The following is a 22955-nucleotide window of genomic DNA, read 5'->3' on the forward strand; positions in this document are numbered from 1 at the left end:
AAGGTCATCAAGGCTGTTTTTAAATCACCAGAGCAAATAAACTTTGTTTTTTAAATTGATTTGCTATATTGCGTTTTTTGCCATCCACGTGAGTGCTTGGAACGGAACCCTCGGAATAATGAGACTCAACCTGTAATAACTTAATGGCAGTCCAACATGTCTGCATCTCTTCTTTAGCTTAGTGCAGGGGCTGCAGGGATCAGGGAACCAAGTTATATAAACAGCCTGAAAAGGATGTACCATTTTATTCCTGTTTGTTTGGAAATAACCAGGAGAAAATGGTGTTGTTTCCTATCTCCAAATTCTGATTGTTCTGGCCTTCCTGATATTTTCTTCTGTGTTTGTTTTTGTGTTTTGTGTGCATGCACGTGCTGTCTCCTAGAAAGGTTTTAATTGCACGTAGCTTTGCCACTGTCCATTTTTAAAAATGACCATTAACTAAAATCATAGCAAAATGAGGCTATGCTGCTATATGGTTTTTTATAAATATATATATTATTACTTCTGTGTTCTAGGGATTTGAACCAGGTTCTTAAATTCTAGGATCCTTATTGCAGCTCTTTCTGTAGAAACCCTTGCAGATGGCAATCAGCATTTACAGGTAAACTGGGCAGTTCTCCTCCATGATACAGAATCTCCCAGTTTGTGACCAGTTTGTGGAATGGATCATTTCAGCCTCTATATATATATATATAGACCTGGCATAGTTATGAGCTTTTAAGAACTAAATGTGAGAAAACTGATATGCAGGTTTCTCAGGATATCCCCAATTTGATGAAGGCTGAGAGTTTAGAGAAAAACAACACTTCTGCAGACTAAAATATCATATCCACATTTGTGATCACAAGGCACTAAACAAGTTAGGATAGTGTTATTTTTAGGTTGCATTGGCTTTGTGTATGGATGGAGCATTAACCAAATAAATTTTTGTTCTTCACTGTTTTGGTTTTCCGATTTACTGTGCAATTTCTGCAGAATAGCTCTTCATGAATAATATTGTGGTTTTATTTCCTCTCTTCGGTTATTTGTCAGATGCTACAGTCTTAAAAGAACTGTATTGTGAACAGGTGCCATCTTTGACTGTCTTCTGTTAATTGAAAATGTGTAAGCTTTTCGGTGTCACAGAGTTTCTCTTTGGGAAGATTTGTGAGATGAAATAGATTTGTACATGCGAGAAACAGTAACTGGCTGCATAAGATATATCATTATAACCTTTTTACTTTTCTTACACTCCAAAATCTTTTCGGTATTTCTTATACTTTCTGATATCTTTCATTTAGAGTAGGAGTTGTCATGTAAATGAACTGTATGCATTGGTTTCCACTGCAACACTTACATCCAGTGTTAATTAGCTAAGAACCCAATTTTATTCCCTTCCCCTCACCATTGCAGCAATGCCAAACTGGCTGACACTGCATTTCTTGGTGAGGGTCAGGTCGACCAGGAGGCTTCAGCAGAAAAAGGGGATTTTAAGTCTTCTTACCCCTGCGTAAGCCTCCCGACCTGCAGTGGGTCTCCTCGGATCTGTGCCAGCAAGTTTGCCAGTGCAAGTCCGAGGAGAGAAAGGGGTGAGGAGGCTGCTGCCATTTGTGATGGATCCTCCTCTTCCTGAGGTCTCCCCAACCTGTTACATCCACTCCCTGCCTGGTTTTGCGCCCTCCTGCCTCCATTCCACCTTCCCACCACTCCCATCATCCTACCTGCTCTGGTGAATAGGGAAGTTGTCGGTAGTGGGGGCGGCAAGGTGCAGGCCTTCCTGCTGATGCTCCTGGCACATGATGACTCGTGCTGTCAGAGCACCTTTTGTGACAGGCATTGACTGCTTTATGGCAATCAGCGCGGTTGTGGGAGCCTCGCTGTCATTGGGTGGTGAAGTGGCTTGGGCTGTAAGTCATACAGTTAATCCTTTGAAACAATCATGGACTCAAGTCCATGGAAGTACGTTCCACTGAGTTCAGCTAGACACTGTAACCAAAAGGAACGATGTGTATGCATGCTATTGATACAGTCCTTTTTGTGTTTCATTCTGACACCTTTGGAGGGCCACAGGACACAAATATTGTGCTTCCCCAGCATATCTAGTAAAACATAGAAATGATTTCAGCTGCCTCTCCTACTTGGTCCACAACCATGATCAGCCATAGGAGTTTTAATGAATTATGTGGTGTGTAGAGGCTATGGTGGTTGTGAATTTTCCTTTCCCTTCCTTCAGAAGAAAGTCAGATTGCAAATCTACTCTGTAATGTTGCACAATATTTCTGTCTTTAGTGCTCCATTTATTTGGATGCAAAGGTGGCCTATAAATCATTTACATGTAGAATTGTTCTTTTGATAAATGGAATATGACATACTCAAGTGCTGCCTGTTTTTCATTATGACCCCTTAAATATAAAACTTCATCTTGTGGCTTGTAGAATGTAGTGAAAGTGAAAGTAACATCTCCATTTTCTGTTCGTTAGGTCAAATACAAACGAGACTTTGAAGAAAGCAAAGGCCGAGGCTTCAGCATTGTAACTGACACACCAGAATTGCAAAGACTGAAAAGGACTCAAGAGCAAATCAGTAATGTATGTGACAAATGACAGCTTTTCCTGTGATTGTATAGCAGATAAATGGTACTCCAGTGAAATGGCACGAATGGAGCTTGATGAGGTTGCCAGAAGTTATATGACTGAGAAAACTGGACTATTTGTGTGTGTGTGTGTGTGTGTGTGTGTGTGTGCGCATGTGTCTGTCTGTCTGTTGTGTGTGTGCGTGGGCTCCAAGCTTTGGTTACATAGCACATTGGCAGTGTGTTTCCCCTCTCCGAGACTAATTGAAGGTGAATTTACTATTTATGTTTACTATTAAAATACACATGCTTACATATCCCGCATCATTTCTTGTAGATTAGAATACTTCTGCGATGTTTCATTTTTAAAATAAAATTAATTTCATTCATTATTTTCTAAATCAGGCAGGATAGAAATAGTTTCCAAATAATGTTTCTTGAAATTCTGCAAATTGGGATGACATTTCATTACCAGAACTATAATCGCAACAGCAATTTATAAGATGGAAGTGTATGTGGAGACTTAGACACATTTGAAGTGAAGTGACTTGGGCTAGAACCTTAAAGATATAGCCCTGAATTATGATCAAACCAACTAAGGCCCAAATCCTAACCTATTTTCGAGCACTGGCATAGCTGTGCCAATGGGACGTGTGCTGCATCCTGCAGTTTGGGGGCACTCACAGAGGCCTCCTCAAGGTAAGGGAATGTTTGTTTCCTTACCTAGGAGCTGCATTGCCCTTGTGTCGGTGCTGGAAAGTGGGTTAGGATTGCGCCCTAACATAGAATACATTATCTCAGGGAGGTGCTATTACTTCTAATGACGGACTCTTGGCTGAGAGAGGATGGCATGACTTTTGGGGGGGTTAGTTCTAGACCTTTTTGGAGATCTGGGAGGTTTTAGAATTCTGTACCTTTTGTAGTCTGTGTAGAAAGATGGTAGGACTATATAGCTAACTGCTTGGAATTACCTGTGCTTGGAATTCATAAAGTCTGCAGGATGATCTGGGAGGTCAAAATGAAAGATGACACCAGTTTAAGGGAAGAACAAGTAAATGACAGTAGTAACACCTAGATCTGTGATGTTGGATTTAAGAACAACATTTATTCCAAACGTGTTTAGAACTTAAAAGTTGATAATCCGCATGTGTATTGTACAAATGTCAATGTGATTGTTGAATATTATCCCCTGTGCACCTTTCTCCAGCCTTTCCTCATGCATAAGTTCTTGCCTTTCTCCATCACCCTTTACTTTGGATTGCTGAATGTTCATAGACATTAAGGTAAACCTCAACTCAGGTAGGTTTGTAAGTCAGTATATGAAAGCAGCTTTGCATACCATGGCCTGTTCCTGAATATCATCATTAAGGACCAGCTAACATGATTCTGCAATGAATTTGCCTATTCATTATTTTTTTGTGATCTATTGCTACCTGTCCTGAATTTTGGGAATATAGCTAGGTATAAAGTTAAATAAAATGTGAATATCAATTTCTGCTGTAGAAAATAAGGGCATTTTCAACCTGAAAGGGACACTCATATTTCTTCGGGTCACGGAGGTCTGCAGATGCCAGGGAGTGGCAACAGGAAACAGGTATCTTGTTGTCTTGGCATCTTGAGGCATCTGGTGGACTACTTTGAGATACGGAAGCTGGACTAGATGGGCCCTTGGCTGAACCTAGCACGGCTCTTATTACGTTATTAGGTATTTGAAGTGCTTCATATGAGAATATTGTTATATACTGGTCTACCTGACTTTGTATTGTGTATGACATAAAACTTGCTTTAGATCTTTTGTGTTGGACTGGTCTAGAACTTGTTTCACGATTGTGGAAAACCTCACATAAAGTACTGGTCCTATATTTTACTTACATGTGCCATCACAAACTTCTTCAGTGCTTTTAGTTGCAATGGGGATAACACTCTTTTTTAAAATGGATTTCAGATCAAAACATAAATGAACACTTCATCATGGGAAACATATTTCAGTTCTTAGATATTTTTAATCATCTATTTGCACTTCTCCATTAGAGAAGTTTCTTCCATGTGTACATTGTTGTTTTTCGTCTATCTACTTGGTTACCCTCTATAGATACTGAAGAAAACTCGTGTATATGTTTACAAGGTAAGATATATTTTATTTTTTGACTTTCCTTCTTCATTGTTGGAACAATGTACATTTTCATTGTGACATGTGAAGCATTTCTTCTCCTGTTTATATGAAAACTGCATTTGTGTTTTGAAGGCTTTGTGTTGTAAAAAAGAAGTCTAAAGAAGATGTAAGGAAATTAAAAGTTAATTTTGTGTAACGCTTACCAGAGTTATATAGATATAAATTGGTGTTCCTTTTAAATGTTTAACTGTATTTTAATAATGAGTGTAATACTGAGGTTAATAAATGCAGCTATAGCCTGGTATTTCTTAAATCTAGATAATAATATTGAAAGTTGCGTACAAGAGGAATCAATTTTCCTATTTGTTTTGTATGTTACTGGGATTGATTTGCTACTTAAAGCAATTCAAGAATATACCAGATTCTTGATAATGAAGGTCTTCAGTGGAAAGAAATGCAAAGGATATGAGAACATAGGATTAAATAAATATCAATGAGCATTGTTTATGGCCCAAAGCATATGTAAGATTTCCATTATCCTTTCTGCTCTTAGTACAGTGTGATGGCTTCACCAGTTTTAATGCTGGTCTTGGTTAAGAGGCCTACAGTTCAGCTTTCTTCTAGTAAAACATACATAGGATTGCAGCCAAAGAATGTTATGTCTGTAGCAAGTCTATGCCTTTCAGAGATGAGAAAATGCCCACAGAATGCTTACAGTAAACAGAATAAAGCAGAGGTGTCGCACTCATTTCATACAGTGGGCTGAATAGCGTTCGTGGCACCTGTTGAGGGCTGGAGGTGATGTAATTAAGTAGGAAGTTGCATCATTAAGCATGTGATGATTAGAAATAAGCACTTTTTCTCACCTAGGAACACATTAGCTGCAAATGACAGAAAAGCAAATATGTAAGTCTTGATCCTATTTTCCAATATGGGAGAACCCAATTATCATACTGGCCGCCCTTTCAGCCGCACTACCTCACAGCAGCTGAGCGGTGCTCTGCAAAGTGACGACTCAGCATAGGTGCTGCTGCTGAAAGGGTGACCAGCATGATAATTGGGCTGTCCCAGTGCTGCCCTTTCAGCAGTGCTGCTTCTGCTGAGGTATCACTTCACAGCTCAGCAGCGGAGAGCAGCTCATGTGGGAGCCCAGTAATAAGGGGGCTGGATAAATGTTGTTGTCGTCTTTATTATATAAAGAGCTTCCGTGGGCCAGATACAGTCTTCCGGGTTTATGTTTAACACCCTGGAAGAAGCATAGCATTTCAAGATGACATTTATTACGAAGGAGTGTCTCTTTGTATACTGTACGTGTGTCCTGCCAAAACCTGTTGGGAAGTTGTATGTTTAATATTCACGGAAATAATACCTCCTGAATTCAGTGGAAACAGGAATGCTTTGAAGAGCGTAATAGCAAAATCAAAGTCTTGCTTAGATCCTGTTGTCATGGCAGTCACAAACTGAGTGTCTTGTATGGATTGCTCTAGGAGTATTAAATAAATTAACTGCTTTTCTTAATGACAAGTTTTAGACATTGTGGTTCACATTTCCATGGTTGGATGGGCATTTTAAATTGCCTGTGCGTTTTTCCCTTCATGTGGAGTGATTTAAGATGTTCATAAATTATTTTTTCAATATTTTGGATCTAAAATATTCATATCTCTTTGACAGGGGAAAGCACACTGATTTCAGGACCTCAAAAGTGTATTTCTGTGATGCTGTGGAGAGTGCAGTAAACATCATTTATCTTGTTAGTGATCAGGGCAGTTGTTTTTTATTTGTTGTTAGTAATTTTCAGTTTGCTTAACAAGATTTTTTCCCCCCAATGAAAGTTTATTTTAGTCTTCACTTTTCTCGTGTTCTGAAGTGTGTGTAAAAATTAATGAACATCCAAAGTAGGAAATGAGTTTTCACAATGAATAACAACTTTTGAAGATTACCATTTTAAAATGTGAAAGACTTATAGGGGGGTGAGTAAAGAAAGACAAATCAAATCTCTTAGATTTGATACCACTTCAATTGTGGTTTTTATGGCATCGGAGAAAAGTCCCAGAGGACTCACAAGACCATGTGTTGCTTGTTCCAACTAGTTACCTCAGGGTGACCAGGTACAATGGAGGACAGAAAGCCTTTAACCCATTGCATAAAGGATGGAATTTTGATTGGTGCAGCTCAACATGGAAGGATTTAAAAAGCTGCACCTGCCAAAATTCCCATTTCTGTACAATGGTTAAAGGTATACTCTGTCCTCCATTGTATCTGGTCATCCTGAGCTACCTGCAGCTGGTTTATCACCAAACATTGTATTTTAAAATGTCACTTTATGTTCATATGCGTGTATTTCCAGGTTTGTTTCACTGTTGTGTTGCTGTTTGGTTCGCTATCATGTAGCCCTGTTCCTGAATAGATGCTGGTGGATTCAGCAGTTTGGATATACCTGTAGGGATACACCTGCTAATTGGAGAAAGTGAACGTATGAACAGAGGGCTTCCTCATGCTTTTGTTCCAGGTATTTTATCCAGTGTCCTTATTATAAATAATTTCAATTTCAAGATAGAATTTATTTATTCACTGATATATGAATTTTAACTTTTCTAATTCTGTCAAGTATATACATTGAAGGAAGTTAAACATAGTATGAAAGCAACAGGAAGTTAAACATGATAGTAACTTCTAAAATTGCAAATGGTGAGAGTCTACAATTATACTAAAAATAAACAACCATTTATTTATTTCAGTATTTATATATTGCCTTTCTCATACTTAAGGTGGTTTAGCATAAACCCCATTTTTCAATGAGGTTTTTACAAGTATAGGTGGTGCCTCGGTGTACATGTGGAATCTGTTCTCAGACCCCCTGCAGATACAGAAATCTGTGGATAATCAAATCTATGGATTGCAGCACCTAGATCCTCTAACAGCAACTGGAGATGTGCTCAGGGTGCATTCATTGGCCCTTCTGAGAGCCAGGGAGACTGTATGTGGCGTCTCTGACCCTTAGGAGGCCTTCTGAGGCCTCTGGAAGGCCGAAAATTGGCACTTCCAGTCTCCTTGACCTGCAGAAGTGTCTTCAAACCTGACCGGAACATAGCTCTGATCTGGATCGGAGGATAACAGGTACACAGACCCACAGTTTCAGGACCCATGGTGAGGCAAAACCGCAGATCCCAGCCCCACGTGTATTTCATGAGAGAATATCATAGAACCCTCCATTTTTTTCAGGTGTTTTCCCTTCATAGTGCAGTCAACATCCTGGCTGCCAGCTTCTTGCACTTTTCAAGGTTTCTTAGGCAGCTGCGCCAAGTTTCAGTCCTGTATTTCAAGAATGTTAACTATTCTTGCCAGCTGACAGTCCATTCCTCCACCACCTCATGGGCTAGGGCAGACCTGGGTCCAATGGGAAATCTCAGGGAGAGGGCATTCCTCAGGGTAGGCACCATTGCTGGAAAGGCTCTGTTATATACATTATCACCTAGACCAGGGCTTTTCAAACTGGGGCATCACAACACCCCAGCCTGTGGGCCCTGGCCTCAGCTCCTTAAGGGGCGGGGGCAGCCTGGAAGCAGTGGCGCGATCCCCAGGATCACACTGTTCAGGGGGCTGCAGGGGCTTGGGTGCACTTACCCAAGTCTCCTGCAGCCTCCTGGGGTTGCGGGGAGCCCGGCATGACCTTTGGCAGGGCTCTCCGCAGCAGTGAAAGTGAAAGCTGAGCGATTGCGCCCTGCCTCCGCTAAAGCGGAGCGCGATCACTCCACTTTCACTTTCATTGCTGCAGGGAGCCCTGCTGAAGGTCGCACCACTGCCTTCCCCCCGCGCCCGCTGCCTCCCCCCCACCCCCGCAAGCACTTACAGTGGCTCAAATGCTCCACGAGAGTTTGGTCTAGCTCAGTGGTTTTCAATCAGTTAGTCACCAGGTTACCATGGCTGATGATACAAAAAAAACACTGAGAGATCCAGGAGAATCAACAGAGTATTTCTCCATCTGTCGTCTGGTATCCACTGGGGCAACCAGAGATGTATTTGTCCTACAACCAAGTTTAAAGTCAGAAGGAAATAAGTCCAGATAATTAGGGTCAGTCAGCAAAATCTGGAACATCACTACTATTTTATGATCTTTAACATCTATTTTATGTATTTCTAATGCAAAAGAGTATAATCTCAGTTTTGATGCTGATTTTGTATGGATTTGATACAAAATGCTACTTCAGTATACAATGTATACATATATCTAGTAAATGATGATTGTACCTTAGCATCTCTGTCCTCAACAATTTTTTAGTGCTTTCAGAATATTCAGAAATTCTACATCTGTTGGTATAGTTTGTATTTGTCAATCCAAATGGTTATACATGTGTAATGATGAATTGCTTGTTACTTGTAGGGAAACTGCAGTGGGATATTTCTTACACCACATGTAGCGCAAGTAATGTAACTAAATTTACTATTTACTGATGAGCACTGTGAACTGTTCCAATTTGTTCCAGACCCTAATTGTACATTTAAAAAGACAATCCCATAATTAGAACTCGTTGGCACATTTGTGCAACCTGTTTACTAGCTCAAGCATAAGCTGTGCTTTGAAATTGGTAAAACAGATTGAAGAGAGAATTGGCAAGCAAAGATGTTAAAACCAAGCCCTATGGCACCATTTCTAGACTGCAGAGTTTAAGTGCTTAAAGGCACTCATTTACTCCACTTTATTAAAATGGTGTACACACTAACCTCCTGAATTACGAAGTAGCTCACTCCAGTTTTGAGAAGGAGACTTCTGACTTCTTGTTCTGATTAATAGATTCTGCTGATGAAACAAATTGGGGATAGGTTCCTGAAATCTATCATCCTGTTCATTCCATCTTCAGTTGTGTGGGAGTAATGATGAGGTAAGAAAACAGGTATGCAAAGAATTTCTGTGCATGTGGAAGGCAAAATTTCTTCTGAGTTGTAACCTATGAACATATTTGTTAGCTTTTTGTTAATATGAGACCTTTGTAGAAGAATTGGTGGTTTTGGTGAAAGGTTCCCTAACCAAATCCAGCAAAATTCCAATGCTTCAGTAGCTCTGTGAAAACTTGTATGTGAATGCGGTCTGAGTTACGGGCAAAGTCGGATTGTCAAAACTGCTAGGCAGGCATGTCACTCACCACTTTGTGCGTAGCAGATGCTTATTAGGACTGAAAGCTTTAATAAATGTAATTGATAGATTAGTCAGCTAAACTTTTAGTCACACGTACATGCCTCCCTGCTTCTCTGATGAGGCTGAGAGTGAAGGACACATGACACTGTGTAGGTCATGTATATGCAACATCTCTCTCCCTCTAGTTTTGTATTTGGTGGAGAGAAGGAAGCTTAAAGATGGCTTTTCCTTTAGATCTTATTAAAAGCTAGCAAATCGCTTGCCTGCTAGTGACAAGACCAAAAGGTAACTGAAGCTCAGTTGGAATCAGTGTCAATATGCCTTTTAATCTGATTCTACTTTCTACAGTACATATGAAATTTGAATTGGTTCGTTTTAAGCATTTTGGTTCTAATATGTTACTGCAGTCGAGTATACTTCCTGTTATTGTTCTCTGAGTTGTCCCCTCTAGCATGCAGGTTTCCTGCCTGCTTGTCTGTCTATAAGCGTTCTGCTTATAGCAACCTGTAAAAGCAAGATGCATTCATTCTTGACTCTACCGATAAGAATAAAAATGAAGTTTATCTGTGTGGGGCCCTCCAGAGGTAAGGGGAGTTCCCTATACCTGCAGTTTCTATATTCACAAGGGTGCGTGGCCTGTAATGTATCCCCTGCAGATGGAGGGATGCATTTACTGTTATCTTTGAGTAGCAAATATTAGGTAACTGTAGTTAGTGAAAACTATTATCTTCATAGTGTTGAACATTAAATCAGCAGAATATGTTAGTGCAGTGTGTTTGTTAAAATACCTGTTCTTCAGAAGTGCATGAGCCTGCTGAGTACTTCTTCTTTCTTATAGAATGAGCAACTTGTAACTTATTGTCCAGCCTAGTCCTAATTGTTTGCCTCCAGGGATTTATAGATCAGCTTCTGAAACTTTCTATCCTACGTAGCAGTGGCAGTCTCATGAGGGTCTGGAACAGGGGTGCCCAAACCCCGGCGCTGGGGCCACTTGTGGCCCTCGAGGACTCCCAGTCTGGCCCACGGGGAGCCCCCAGTCTCCAATGAGCCTCTGGCCCTCCAGAGACTTGCTGAAGCTCGCACCCAACGCAACTGCTCTCAGCATGATGACTAACTGTTCAACCTCTCGAGTGAGCTGTGGGATGAGGGCTCCCTCCACTGCTTGCTGGTTCATGTTTGTGATGCAGTAGCAGCAGCAAAGGAAAGGCTGGCCTTGCTTTGTGCAAAGCCTTTTATAGGACTTGAGCTATTGCAAGACCTTCAAACGTTCATATAAGTTCCATCTCTAATATATTCATTTATGTAAATTTATTCAAATTTGAAATGTAAATTAATTCTTTTTTCCCCCCGGCCCCTGACACAGTGTCAGAGGGATGATGTGGCCCTCTTGCCAAAAAGTTTGGACATCCCTGCCCTGGAAAGTTTAGAACAGTACTTTCTTTATGTCAAGTCTTGGTTGCCGCTATGGGAAAGAGCAATCAGAATGTGGCTATGGTTGCCCGTTCTGCAATTGCCTAACAGTGCAGATCATAAGTAGAGATCGTCATGCAAAAACATTTCATTTTGGAGCTCCTCTCTTTCTTGAGGTTCAAGTTGTGGTTCGTTACAGGGGCTGCATTGTTCATTTCAGGTCCCGGTTGGTGAGTCCCATTTCATTTTAAATACTATTCATTGTCATGTTTTTAAATGTTAAAGTATAAAGCAACATATTGGTTGCTACTTCCTAAGCTGGTGGTAGTGGGAGCTGCAGTGCCTAGTTACCTCCTTGTGCCAACTTGAAGGCCTATAACTGTCCCAGGATGTAGCATTGCCTGGGGCTAAGTGAAAGAGTGGCACTTGCTACCCTGTTGGCTGCCATTTTTTTTTCTTTTTAAACCCTTATTGTGCTGCTCTGAGAGTATTTATGGGTATCTTGCCAGGTGACAGCTGCTGCCACAAATCCAAATGGCAGTGAAAAAAACAAAGCAAGACATTTTTAAATTCTATGAATAAACAAAAATGAGCAGATAAGCAGTGAGTTTCTGAAAGCAAACCCTGTTCATACTTATGTGTTCACAGTCACAATTGTTTCAGAAGGAATGAAACTTGAATTGAATGGGCTCCATTTAGTTTGTTTTCTATTTGTTCTAAAAATTAACACCCCGTAGCAGAAAAGGGAGCAGAAAAGCACTTTTCTGTGTTTCTCCTGCCTGAAATTTGGTAGGTTTATGGAGATATCTGACCTGGTGTTCAATGTGGATTTTAAAAAAAGATTGGGCTGTTTTTGTAGGATTTTTTTTGCCCTCTGAGAAAGAACATTCTGGTTTCACAATGCACTGCCCACCTACCTGCTTGTGGATTATTAGTGTCCCCTCCCTTTCTCTCCAAGGTTAGCATAGTTTATATGTGAAGACCATAATGGAGTAAGCAAGAGCTGCGGATGAAGAAGGTAAAATTTGTTTTTCTCTGTATGCTGGATTGCTGTGGCTGCCTTGGCCTTGATGTTATTTATTGCATTTTTATGATTCATCATCTGCCTGGCGATTGGAAAGCATTTCTCCTCTGTTAAAATGTTGAACTATAAATGAATAATATTTGATACCTAGCCATTCTTTTGCTCTGACTGGAACTTGTCTGTGGCCCAGGTTGGTCAACATTCATGATGCACTTTGTAGCAAAATTAAATGGCTAGAACAGTTCTGTCTAACTGTTACACTAGTAAGCTTAAGGTGGCTGCCAGATATAGTATATAGTAAAATGTAGTGTTGATTCACTAGCAAGACCACAGTCGGAGAGAGAAAAGTAACAGTGCAATCCTGTGCATGTTTACTCAGAAGTACGTCTCATTGTATTTAGTGGAACATATTCCTAGGTAGGGGTAAATAGTATTACAGCCGAAGTTTCCTTAAACGAGAGATTGTCTACAGTAAGTCCATTATGCTAAAATGTTGTGTTTTAACGAAACAGCTATAGAAACAGTTATAACTGTGTTTTTTTGTGAATCACTTGAGTTTTATACAGTATTAGCTCTAATACGGTGTTTTCTACAGTATTAGTATGCAAAACTTTGACATGTTGAAACTGGACAAAAAATGTTAGTTATTATGATTTCATTGGAATGCCTTGATTCTCATAGGTTGCATTCAAATGCCTGCAATTTTTGTAGCATTGTATATTGAGTTGGCAATACTGATCCCTACAGTCCCAATATTTCAGTTTTGTGTTAACTAAGAACAAGGATGGTGAAGGCTTCTGCTGTTGAGCCCTATCTGTGAGCTTGCTTGACTCATAATAACTGGCCACATGGCCAACTTACTCAAGCATTGCTTTTATATTATTCTGTATTCTTATTTAAAATTCGCTTTGAACCAGAATATTTTATGTAATCTAAATATGATGCTCATAGGTTATGAGCAGAAGTGTTTGAAAATGGGTATTATTTATTTTTCTCAGAAGTGAGCCCATTGTGTTCAGTAAGACTTAGAGCTATCTTACCCACTGGAAACAAACACTGTTATAAGGGTTCACCTTGTACATTGTGGTACAGTAGGTGCTGTTAAAGCTGTCTGTTCTCCAAGGTTGTGGTGGCGTTTTCAACCTTGCTGAGATTCTTCTACCTGGAGATGCCAGGGCTTGTACTTGATAACATCTGTAGGCAAAACATGTGCCCTGCCACTGAGCCACGGCCCTTCTCCATTTTCATTTATAAAATCCGACAAATTGTTGGATGCAGTTGGATGGAATTAGGTAATGCTTCTGGCAGCTTTGCACCCCAAAAATGGGCCTTGGCTTCTGGCTGGTGCTCTCTCTCTCTCTCTCTCTCTCTCTCTCTCTCTCTCTCTCTCTCTCTCTCATATTTTCCATTGCAGTCTCTCCTAGATAAACTTCTGTCTCTACCTCTTTGAGAATCCACCAACATTGGCTGCTTTTGTTTCATTTGCTCCAAAAGAAGGGAAGGAACCATCTTGCACCTTAACTCCTCCTCCCAGGTAGCTATGTCTTGAGTGTCCCAAATGGAGGCTCTTATTCAAGGGTCCTCTTAGGCTATTAATTTGTCTCTCTTGTCCTCTCTAGGAAAACTAGCTAAGAATTGTCTCAGGGTCTGGTTCTATACTTATTCACCCCATCAAATCCCAATCTCACAATGCTATTTCATGTTAATAATGTCAATCTCCATTTAAACAGCTCTAGGTGATACACAATAACAAATAAGTAAACAATAAATAAGATTTATACATAAAGAACTTCCATACATTTTAAAACTGCTTTTTATTGTTGCTTTTGATTTTTTTGTTTAAATGGACCAGTGTACCACCTGCAATATTGCTATACTGCATTCCAAAGTGGTTTGTTTGTTTTGAAAGCATTTGTTTTCCTTTATACTACGTTGGATTTTGCACGGTTAATTTTGCTTTTGTTCATAGACCCTGCTTGAGTGAGTTCTAGAATTTTGGTTGTCGGACTTGTCAATGCCACCATCTGCTGGATTGGCTTAAGCATTCCAGAGAGTCAGCATGCTTGTCATGTAGTTAGTGGATCTGTGAAAAAGAATCTAGGCTAAAGTGTACTTCAGCAAATTACACAGGAATTATTCAAAACTATGAAGTAAGCAGGCATGAACAGATGATCTGATGACAACTGGAATGCCTTTGCAGGCATTCACCTTATTTCATACCTTAAATATTGGTTACCAGGGCTATGTTCATTTCTTACGTTGGCCTGTGTCAAGAGTCATGAGCTGGAATAAAGACAAGATGTTGCGCAGGAAGCTGTGAGAGACAGTTGGATTATCTTGTTTTTAAGAGCTGTGGCTTAATACTTGAGCAAATGACCTGAATTTCACTTAGTGAGAAGCATGAAATATTTTGTACTTTGATGCAAAAGGACATTAATCTGTTCAGCATCAGACGGGGTCAAGAAGCAAGTGGAAAGGCTAAGATGAAAATGAAGCAATACTGAGTCAGACATTACATACACCTTCGCCCTGCTGACCCATTCCATGATATCACACACTTGGATTCTGTAATACTTTAGGTTATTACAGAGCACAAAACATTGCACTTTTATATGATGGAAAATAAGTTCTTTTCTCTCTTCTAATGAAGATTTTGTAACTTATAACTGTTTTCTAAAGAGGACTGCAGATGGGGAAAGCGAGATAATTTATTGTGCCCTGAAATGAGGGCATTCTATCTAGATTTGTGTTGCACGGGCATTTCTGCTTGCTTGAGTGTGTGTTTTGCACTTTTATGAAATTCTGAAAGATGTTTTAAATAACAGAGCCCCTCCCACGTATGTCACCACCTGGCACTGCCTTTGTTGTTCAGTGCTGAAAAAGGAAAAGAAAGACCTTTCACCATTCTCCATTGCATGGTGTTTGGGACTGTTCTGAAAGCCTTCTGAGGCTTCTGATGAGGTCTTAAACAGTACTTCTGGTTTTCCAGAAGTACTGGGAAACTGTGTGCAGGGCTTTGCCTGCCTCCAGAACAGCTCCGGAGGGCAGGTGGAGGTGGCAGCAGCAGCAGTCCTGCAGGCGCGGTGGTGCTACCCCCACAAGGCCCATGGGCGTGGCACCCGGGGCTTTTGCCCTCCTAGCCTGCCAATAAGAGATTCTTCTGGATTAGAGGAGGAAGTGAGTTTAAGTCTAGGGCTGTCAGAAGAGAGCTTTATTTGGCTGAAACTTAACAGCAGCTGCTTACAGGACTACCCATAGGCATCCAGAGGCAGCTCCAGGCATGACCTTATGATGTTTTCTAGGCATACGACCTGCACACAGGCATCTCTGTAAGCCTACAGTTTCTTCAGGCAACGCAGCCTGCCAGTGTCCAGCAAGATCTGAGAGCTTGTCGGGCGACTCTACAGACAAAACAGCTTGCCAGTGTCCAAAGAGGTATAAGAGCATTTGAGCTAAATTAGTGCAAGATTATATTGGGAGGTGCTTGGTGCTAACTGACCAAACTATACTGGATGTCAGCCAATGATAGATGTGACCTGGTCTATTGCAGGGGTTCTCACCATCCTAGCAGGCTGCACGCAGCTGACAACAATTAGGCTGATGTTGGCAAGAGATGTCCTCTTCATTAGGGAGAAGGAGCTGCACTGTAGTTGCAGCATAATTGGCTCACAGGACCAGGGATGGGGACGATGGACTGTGTCTTAGTGTCCAGTCCTTAGCAACTGGAGCTCTTGGGCTGTGTCCAAGATACTGCTACCTTCTATAAGCAGAAAATAGGCAGCTCCCTAGTGTTGGGAGACCATATTGAACGGAAGGCAGGTGTAGGGCCTGGTCCCAGACGTTGCACTTGCATATGAAGGAGTTTGAATAAGCAGAAAGTAGGTCAGTGTGGCTTGCATCTATGGTGAACTGGAACATAAGAACAGCCCCACTGGATCAGGCCATAGGCCCATCTAGTCCAGCTTCCTGTATCTCACAGCGGCCCACCAAATGCCCCAGGGAGCACACCAGATAACAAGAGACCTCATCCTGGTGCCCTCCCCTGCATCTGGCATTCTGACATAACCCATTTCTAAAATCAGGAGGTTGTGCATACACATCATGGCTTGTACCCCGTAATGGATTTTTCCTCCAGAAACTTGTCCAATCCCCTTTTAAAGGCGTCCAGGCCAGTCGCCATCACCACATCCTGTGGCAAAGAGTTCCACAGACCAACCACACGCTGAGTAAAGAAATATTTTCTTTTGTCTGTTCTAACTCTCCCAACACTCAATTTTAGTGGATGTCCCCTGGTTCTGGTGTTGTGTGAGAGTGTAAAGAGCATCTCTCTATCCACTCTGTCCATCCCCTGCATAATTTTGTATGTCTCAATCATGTCCCCTCTCAGGCGCCTCTTTTCTAGGCTGAAGAGGCCCCAGCCCAGTAATCATCTTAGTTGCTCTCTTTTGCACCTTTTCCATTTCCACTATGTCTTTTTTGAGATGTGGCGACCAGAACTGGACACAATACTCCAGGTGTGGCCTTACCATCGATGCATTATAATATTAGCCGTTTTGTTCTCAATACTTTTTCTAATGATCCCAAGCATAGAATTGTCCTTCTTCACTGCCACGGTACATTGGGTCGACACTTTCATCGACTTGTCCACCACCACCCCAAGATCTCTCTCCTGATCTGTCACAGACAGCTCAGAACCAGCAGACTTGGGGTGAAGGGCACCTCCCATTTGCTGCCCTCTTACCCCTTGCAATCATCAGCCTGGTTCATACTGGCCTGGCTGTGGATTGTTCCTCCAATTGGAAGTATCAACGGGTCAACCTTGAAGCCAAAGTAAAAAGGATGCATTTTTGCTTGGGACAGCTTAATAAGAGAAAGCACACTTGTGTGTTTCAGACAGGTCTTTGTACTTTAAAACAGACATATGAACTTATTTCAGTCCTCATTGATAAATTAAATATCAATGAGTCACCAGGCCCTGATGGCATCCACCAAAGAGTTATTAAGGAATTGAAGAATGAAGTTGCTGATCTCTTGACTAAAATATGCAACTTGTCCCTCAAAATGGCCATGGTGCCAGAAGATTGGAGGATAGCAAATGTCACACCAATCTTTAAAAAGGGAAGAAGGGGGGACCCGGGAAACTATAGGCTGGTCAGCCTAACATCTATACCGGGTAAGATGGTGGAATGCCTCATCAAAGATAGGATCTCAAAACACATAGACGAACAGGCCTTGCTGAGGGAGAATCAACATGGCTTCTGTAATGGTAAGTCTTGCCTCACAAACCTTATAGAATTCTTTGAAAAGGTCAACAGGCATGTGGATACAGGAGAACCTGTGGACATTATATATCTAGACTTTCAGAAGGCGTTCGACACAATCCCTCACCAAAGGCTGCTGAAAAAACTCCACAGTCAGGGAATTAGTGGGCAGGTCCTCTCCTGGATTGAGACGTGGTTGAAGACCAGGAAACAGAGAGTGGGTGTCAATGGGCAATTTTCACAATAGAGAGAAGTGAAAAGCGGTGTGCCCCAAGGATCTGTCCTGTGACCAATGCTTTTTAACCTCTTTCATAAATGACCTGGAGACAGGGTTGAGCAGTGAGTTGGCTAAGTTCGCAGACAACACCAAACTTTTCCGAGTGTTGAAGACCAGAAGTGATTTTGAAGAGCTTCAGAGCAAAATGGCAGATGCATTTCAATGTAAGTAAGTGTAAAGTCATGCACATTGGGGCAAAAAAAAAAATCAAAACTTCACATATAGGCTGATGGGTTCTGAGCTGTCTGTGACAGATCAGGAGAGAGATCTTGGGGTGGTGGTGGACAGGTCGATGAAAGTGTTGACCCAATGTGCGGTGGCAGTAAAGAAGGTCAATTCTATGCTTGGGATCATTAGAAAAGGTATTGAGAACAAAACGGCTAATACTATAATGCCATTGTACAAATCTATGGTAAGGCCACACCTGGAGTATTGTGTCTGGTTCTGGTCGCCACATCTCAAAAACAACATAGTGGAAATGGTAAAGGTGTAAAAGAGAGCGACTAAGATGATTACTGGGCTGGGGCACCTTCTTTATGAGGAAAGGCTAAGGCGTTTGGGCCTCTTCAGCCTAGAAAAGAGATGCCTGAGGGGGGACATGATTGAGACTTACAAAATTATGCATGGGAAGGTTAAAGTGGATAGAGAGATGCTCTTTACACTCTCACATAACACCAGAACCAGGGGACATCCACTAAAATTGAGTGTTGGGAGAGTTAGGACAGACAAAAGAAAATATTTCTTTACTCAGCGTGTGGTTGGTCTGTGCAACTCCTTGCCACTGGATGTGGTGATGGCATCTGACCTGGATGCCGTTAAAAGGGGATTGGACAAATTTCTGGAGGAAAAATCCATTTTGGGTTACAAGCCATGATGTGTATGTGCAACCTCCTGATTTTAGAAATGGGCTATGTATCAGAATGCCAGATGCAAGGGAGGGCACCAGGATGCAGGTCTCTTGTTATCTGGTGTGCTCCCTGGGGCATTTGGTGGGCTGCTGTGAGATACAGGAAGCTGGACTAGATGGGCCTATGCCCTGATCCAGTGGGGCTGTTCTTATGTTCTTATGAACATGGAACCTCTTGTCCCCACAAGTAAAACTGCTTTACCCTACTGCTGTGTCTGATATCATTTATTTTTGCTGTTGTATTCTAACACTAATTTGCAATTGGCAAATCTGGGACATCTGACAGATGGTTTCTTAAGTTCAGCTTGAGATATTCCAACCACCTGAGAAGTTGAATTTCTCACTTTTATGGAATATAAGCTTCAGCAGCAAAATTATTTCTAGATTAAGTTTACTTCTGAAACAAGTTGCCTATAGTTCACAAATGGGCATAGGTGGGTGGGAAAGGAAGAAATTAGTTTTCCAAAATGCATGGTAATGGTTTTCAGTGGTGTGAGGTCCTCTTGCTATTCAAAGCTAATTTATTACAGCATGAAGTTATGTGTGCTTGACCGCTTAGCAATTCAACATTTGCTAAGATAATTATATTGGGCTGCAAAATGAGCCCTGCTCTTCCAGACTGTAGTGTTTTCTTTTTGTTTCATACATAATCACAAACAACTTTCTCATGTGGAAAAAAAAATGTTGTGGACGTTGCTTCCTTGAAGGAAGAATCAAATTGACTTCGTTTTAGAAAAAAGTTAAGCGTGCTTTAGACATTTTGGGCTGGATAGCACTCTTGCAAACTTGACATTTAAACCATTCAAGAATTTGTCATGTCTTGCCATAGTGTGGGTCTGTCATGGTTTGCCCATGATTAGTCATTGACTGTGTTCCACCCCCCCCAGCAACAGATTAATATAGCTAGCCCTCTGCATGTTGTCTCCTTTGTCTTTTGTCCCACATTAAGAATAGTCACACGTACATGTGGTGCAAGAGAGCACAAAGTCCACAAACATTTAATAAAAACTTCATTGAAATGGGTTCAAGTAATCCCCAAAGAGCAGAGTCTCTCTGAACATGTGAAGCTACTATGGGTCTCTCTGGCCTAGTGCTGTCTCCTCTGTCTTGCAACAGCTCTGGAGTATCTCCAAGGGCAGTGAGACTGGATCATCACCTGATGCCATCTTGGGTTCTGTCATTGGATGCTGTCCTGGGTCCTCCACAACCTCTGTGCTGCAATAAACAAACAAGCAAGCAAAACCCTTACTATGCTTCTCATGTGCTGCTGTAAAACTCAGAAGTGTGGAACTTCCTGTTTCATTTCCAAGGGCAGCACAAACTTACACACATGATTTTCACAGCAGCAGCACAAAAGAAGCGTGGCAAGGAGAAGAATGATCTACTTCTCCTTTGAGTGAGTGGGAAGCAGAACAGTGTGTCTTGTATTGGCTGCTGGTTGGATGGAGGTGGTGATGGCAAGCTGGGGTGAAAGGCACCCCGAATCTGCCTCCTCCTCAGACCCCTCACCACCTGCACCCTGTTCAACCTGCATCAGGTAGCTGCATGAATGGGCCAACTTTGAGTGCCTCAGACACAGGTCTGCTTTTCCTGCTTTCAGAAATTATTTAACCTGAAATGCCTAGGATTGAACATTGGACCTTTTGGTTGCCTAGAATGTGCATTGCCATTGAACTACAAGCTCACAGTAGTATAGCGGTGTGTGTGTGTGTGTGTGTGTGTGTGTGTGTGTGTGTGGCAAAATGGAAAGTACCACAGTTGCTGCAACACACCATGTAAGTGGCCCCCTCCCACTCACTGTTGGAGCCATTCGTGCCGAGATGGCAACATGCAGGTGCTTCACTACTTAGTAACTATAGAACTATAGAAAGTGCTTTTCTGGGTGTGCAAATGTGCACATTTGGGTGTGCAAATGTTCCAACACAGCAGATCTCTTCGTGTCTTTGCAGCACATTGATTGGGATCATTGCAAGAAGCAAAAAGGAGAGTGAACCTCCTAGCATTTAGCATCCATGACTTTGGTGTGAGAGACGGCGAATAATTTTTTTAAATGGTCCTAAGATAACAACCTTCTTTAGAAACCTCTGCAAAAAAGGATAGCTCTCTCTTTTTCTTACTGAATCAGTGATGGGGGGCACATAATCAAGGGATGTTGAAATTAAAGAAACCATATATTTGGTTTTGGAGCAGAGTTAATCTGCATTTTTTGTTCACCTTGTTGGCCTGCAATCTCAGGCAGTAACCATTTAGGAGTTGTACACCTGAAAGAACTCTCAAGGTAAGAGAGAGTTCTTACCTTGAATATTCTTTTGGTTAAAGTGGGTTTATTTGCAAATGTATAATGAATGCCTCAGTAAGTGACACTTTTAGAACAAATTTCAGTGATTTTGCATCTTAACCTTTCTTTGGTGCAAATTGTGCGTTTGGCTCTAATAGTTATCTCACTAACACCTAATATGTTAAGAAAGCTAATTAAATTGTAATGTGCAGAAAATTGTTTCTATACAGTATTCTTGAGGTGTTGCATGATGATAAAATATGAATTAGTTTGCTCTTTATAGCTTTTGTGCAGTTGATTTGTGATGTTTCTGTCTTCATTTTAAGGAGAAATTCTTTTCAGTTTTGACTCCTTATTTTTCTCAGCTACTTTGAAGTTGATGCTTTTAAAACATCTGGATTGATAAGTACGAGTACAAAACTGCACGATTGTATATCCTGAATTTCTAGCTTGAGTTGGGTGACATTAACTGTGGAATGGTTTAAATTACTAACACAGTGAAGTGGGATTACTGCAAGCTAGCTTTGAAAGTGTATTAGGAAATGGAAATAAAACTTCAGCTTGGGAAAGGTATGTATAAATAAGATTTGACATTTCCTTCATTTGCCTCCTAGCAAAGCCTTTTGCCATTTTGATTTACAGATTATTATCTTTTTCGGGTTTTGATGAGACTTAAAATTACCCATTCTTGCTCTAGAAAAATCTGCAAAGTTCATTGGTACAGATTCAAACCAGCCTCTGGCATTATAAAGGCTTTTTTTTATTACTGAAAGGCAGCTCTGGCTTCCTATGAGATCACCAGAAAGATAAAAGCCTAAAATCTCATCAAAGTTTTGCCTTTGGCCTTTTGGAAATCAACATTCTGGAGACTGTCTGAATATGTGAACATAAATAAGCTTAGGGTTTGAAAAAAAGAATTTGTTCAACTTTTATTTTGTCACTTGTAGCCTATTTTTGATTGAATGTTATGTTTTATATCTGTCCTCTTTCTTCCTACCTCAGTCTAAAAGGTCATGGTCATGTTTCACTTATCACTTCTGCCTTTTTTGCCTTTGCTAGTAACTTAGAGCACAGTCATATGTTCAAGTAGCACAGTATCCTGGCTATATCAGCTCATGCTTGATCTGTACCCATCATATACCAGCAGCCCAATCCTATTTCCTTTCCCTTCCAGTGTAACTAGCATCGTGCCAGCAGAGACTGCTTTACCTCTGCCAATGTGTGCAGCGGTCCCACTGACAGGGAGGATGAAGTTACCTCCTGCACACTGATGGACTCATGGAGACCCATTGGAGCAGATAAACCTGTGCAGGGGATTGAATGGGGCAGAGGGTGAGTGAAATGGAAGAAAGGATGGACTGACCATGGCGGTGACAGGAGTGGAAAGGAGGGCAGATCAGGCCCTCTAACTTTCAAGGGAACCATACAGTGGTTGCATGAGGCTCCAGAGTACTCTGCAATAACATCTTTGGCAAACTCCAGAGTACCAAGAAGGAAGCTGTGCAGGGCTTGAATTCCATCTGCGCAGTTGCATGACTTATAGGGAAGGTGGACCTTCCATTTGGGGAGCAATTAGTGTGGTATTGTGAGATTTCCACAGCAATCTAAGGGTCAGCTGTCACATAGGGTATTCCATGCATATTGTTTTCCATTGTATATATGGATGAAAATTGTGTACACGTTACTATATATGTAATTGAATTGGTCTAAGTGGGGAATCTACTGACAAGTCCAGTTCCCACAATGTCTTTGTGTAAAGCAGGTTTTATACCAGCAATATTCTGGTTTATATCAATGAAACTTTATCGAAGTAAGTGATAAATGAATTGAACCTTGAATTTGTAACTGTAAGTTTAATAGAACTGTAAATGTGTGCTGTGGATTGTGCTACCATATACTCTTTCATAAACCTTAGCAAGGTCTTTGGGTGTCAGTCTTATCTCTCTGCTGACCTTATTATGCTCCAGTGAATCCTTCATTTATGTGACCATCTGATTTTC

The 22955-nt window shown here is 41.2% G+C and overlaps 1 protein-coding gene across 9 annotated transcripts in view; it reads left to right on the forward strand.

Annotated features, from left to right (window-relative positions):
• Window positions 1–22196, forward strand: part of LOC136650975 (LIM zinc-binding domain-containing Nebulette) — a 105495-nt gene extending 83299 nt beyond the window's left edge. The window contains exons 4-11 of one of the 9 annotated variants that reach the window (XM_066626968.1): window positions 2460–2567; window positions 4644–4676; window positions 6336–6447; window positions 7012–7173; window positions 9457–9544; window positions 12167–12226; window positions 13647–13766; window positions 22130–22196. In XM_066626968.1, the coding sequence (XP_066483065.1) occupies window positions 2460–2567; window positions 4644–4676; window positions 6336–6350 (156 nt within the window). In that variant the 3' untranslated portion in view covers window positions 6351–6447; window positions 7012–7173; window positions 9457–9544; ... (1 more) ...; window positions 13647–13766; window positions 22130–22196. Of the gene's footprint in view, window positions 1–2459; window positions 4677–6335; window positions 7174–9456; window positions 9545–11407; window positions 11433–12166; window positions 12227–13646; window positions 13767–22129 lie in introns of those variants that run through there. The other 8 variants (XM_066626966.1, XM_066626969.1, XM_066626972.1 and 5 more) reach the window with 8 other exon arrangements.
• The last annotated feature ends 759 nt before the right edge of the window (window positions 22197–22955 follow it).

The sequence above is a fragment of the Tiliqua scincoides genome, chromosome 5 (genome assembly GCF_035046505.1).
Source record: "Tiliqua scincoides isolate rTilSci1 chromosome 5, rTilSci1.hap2, whole genome shotgun sequence".
In the NCBI taxonomy this organism is placed as follows: Eukaryota; Metazoa; Chordata; class Lepidosauria; order Squamata; family Scincidae; genus Tiliqua; species Tiliqua scincoides.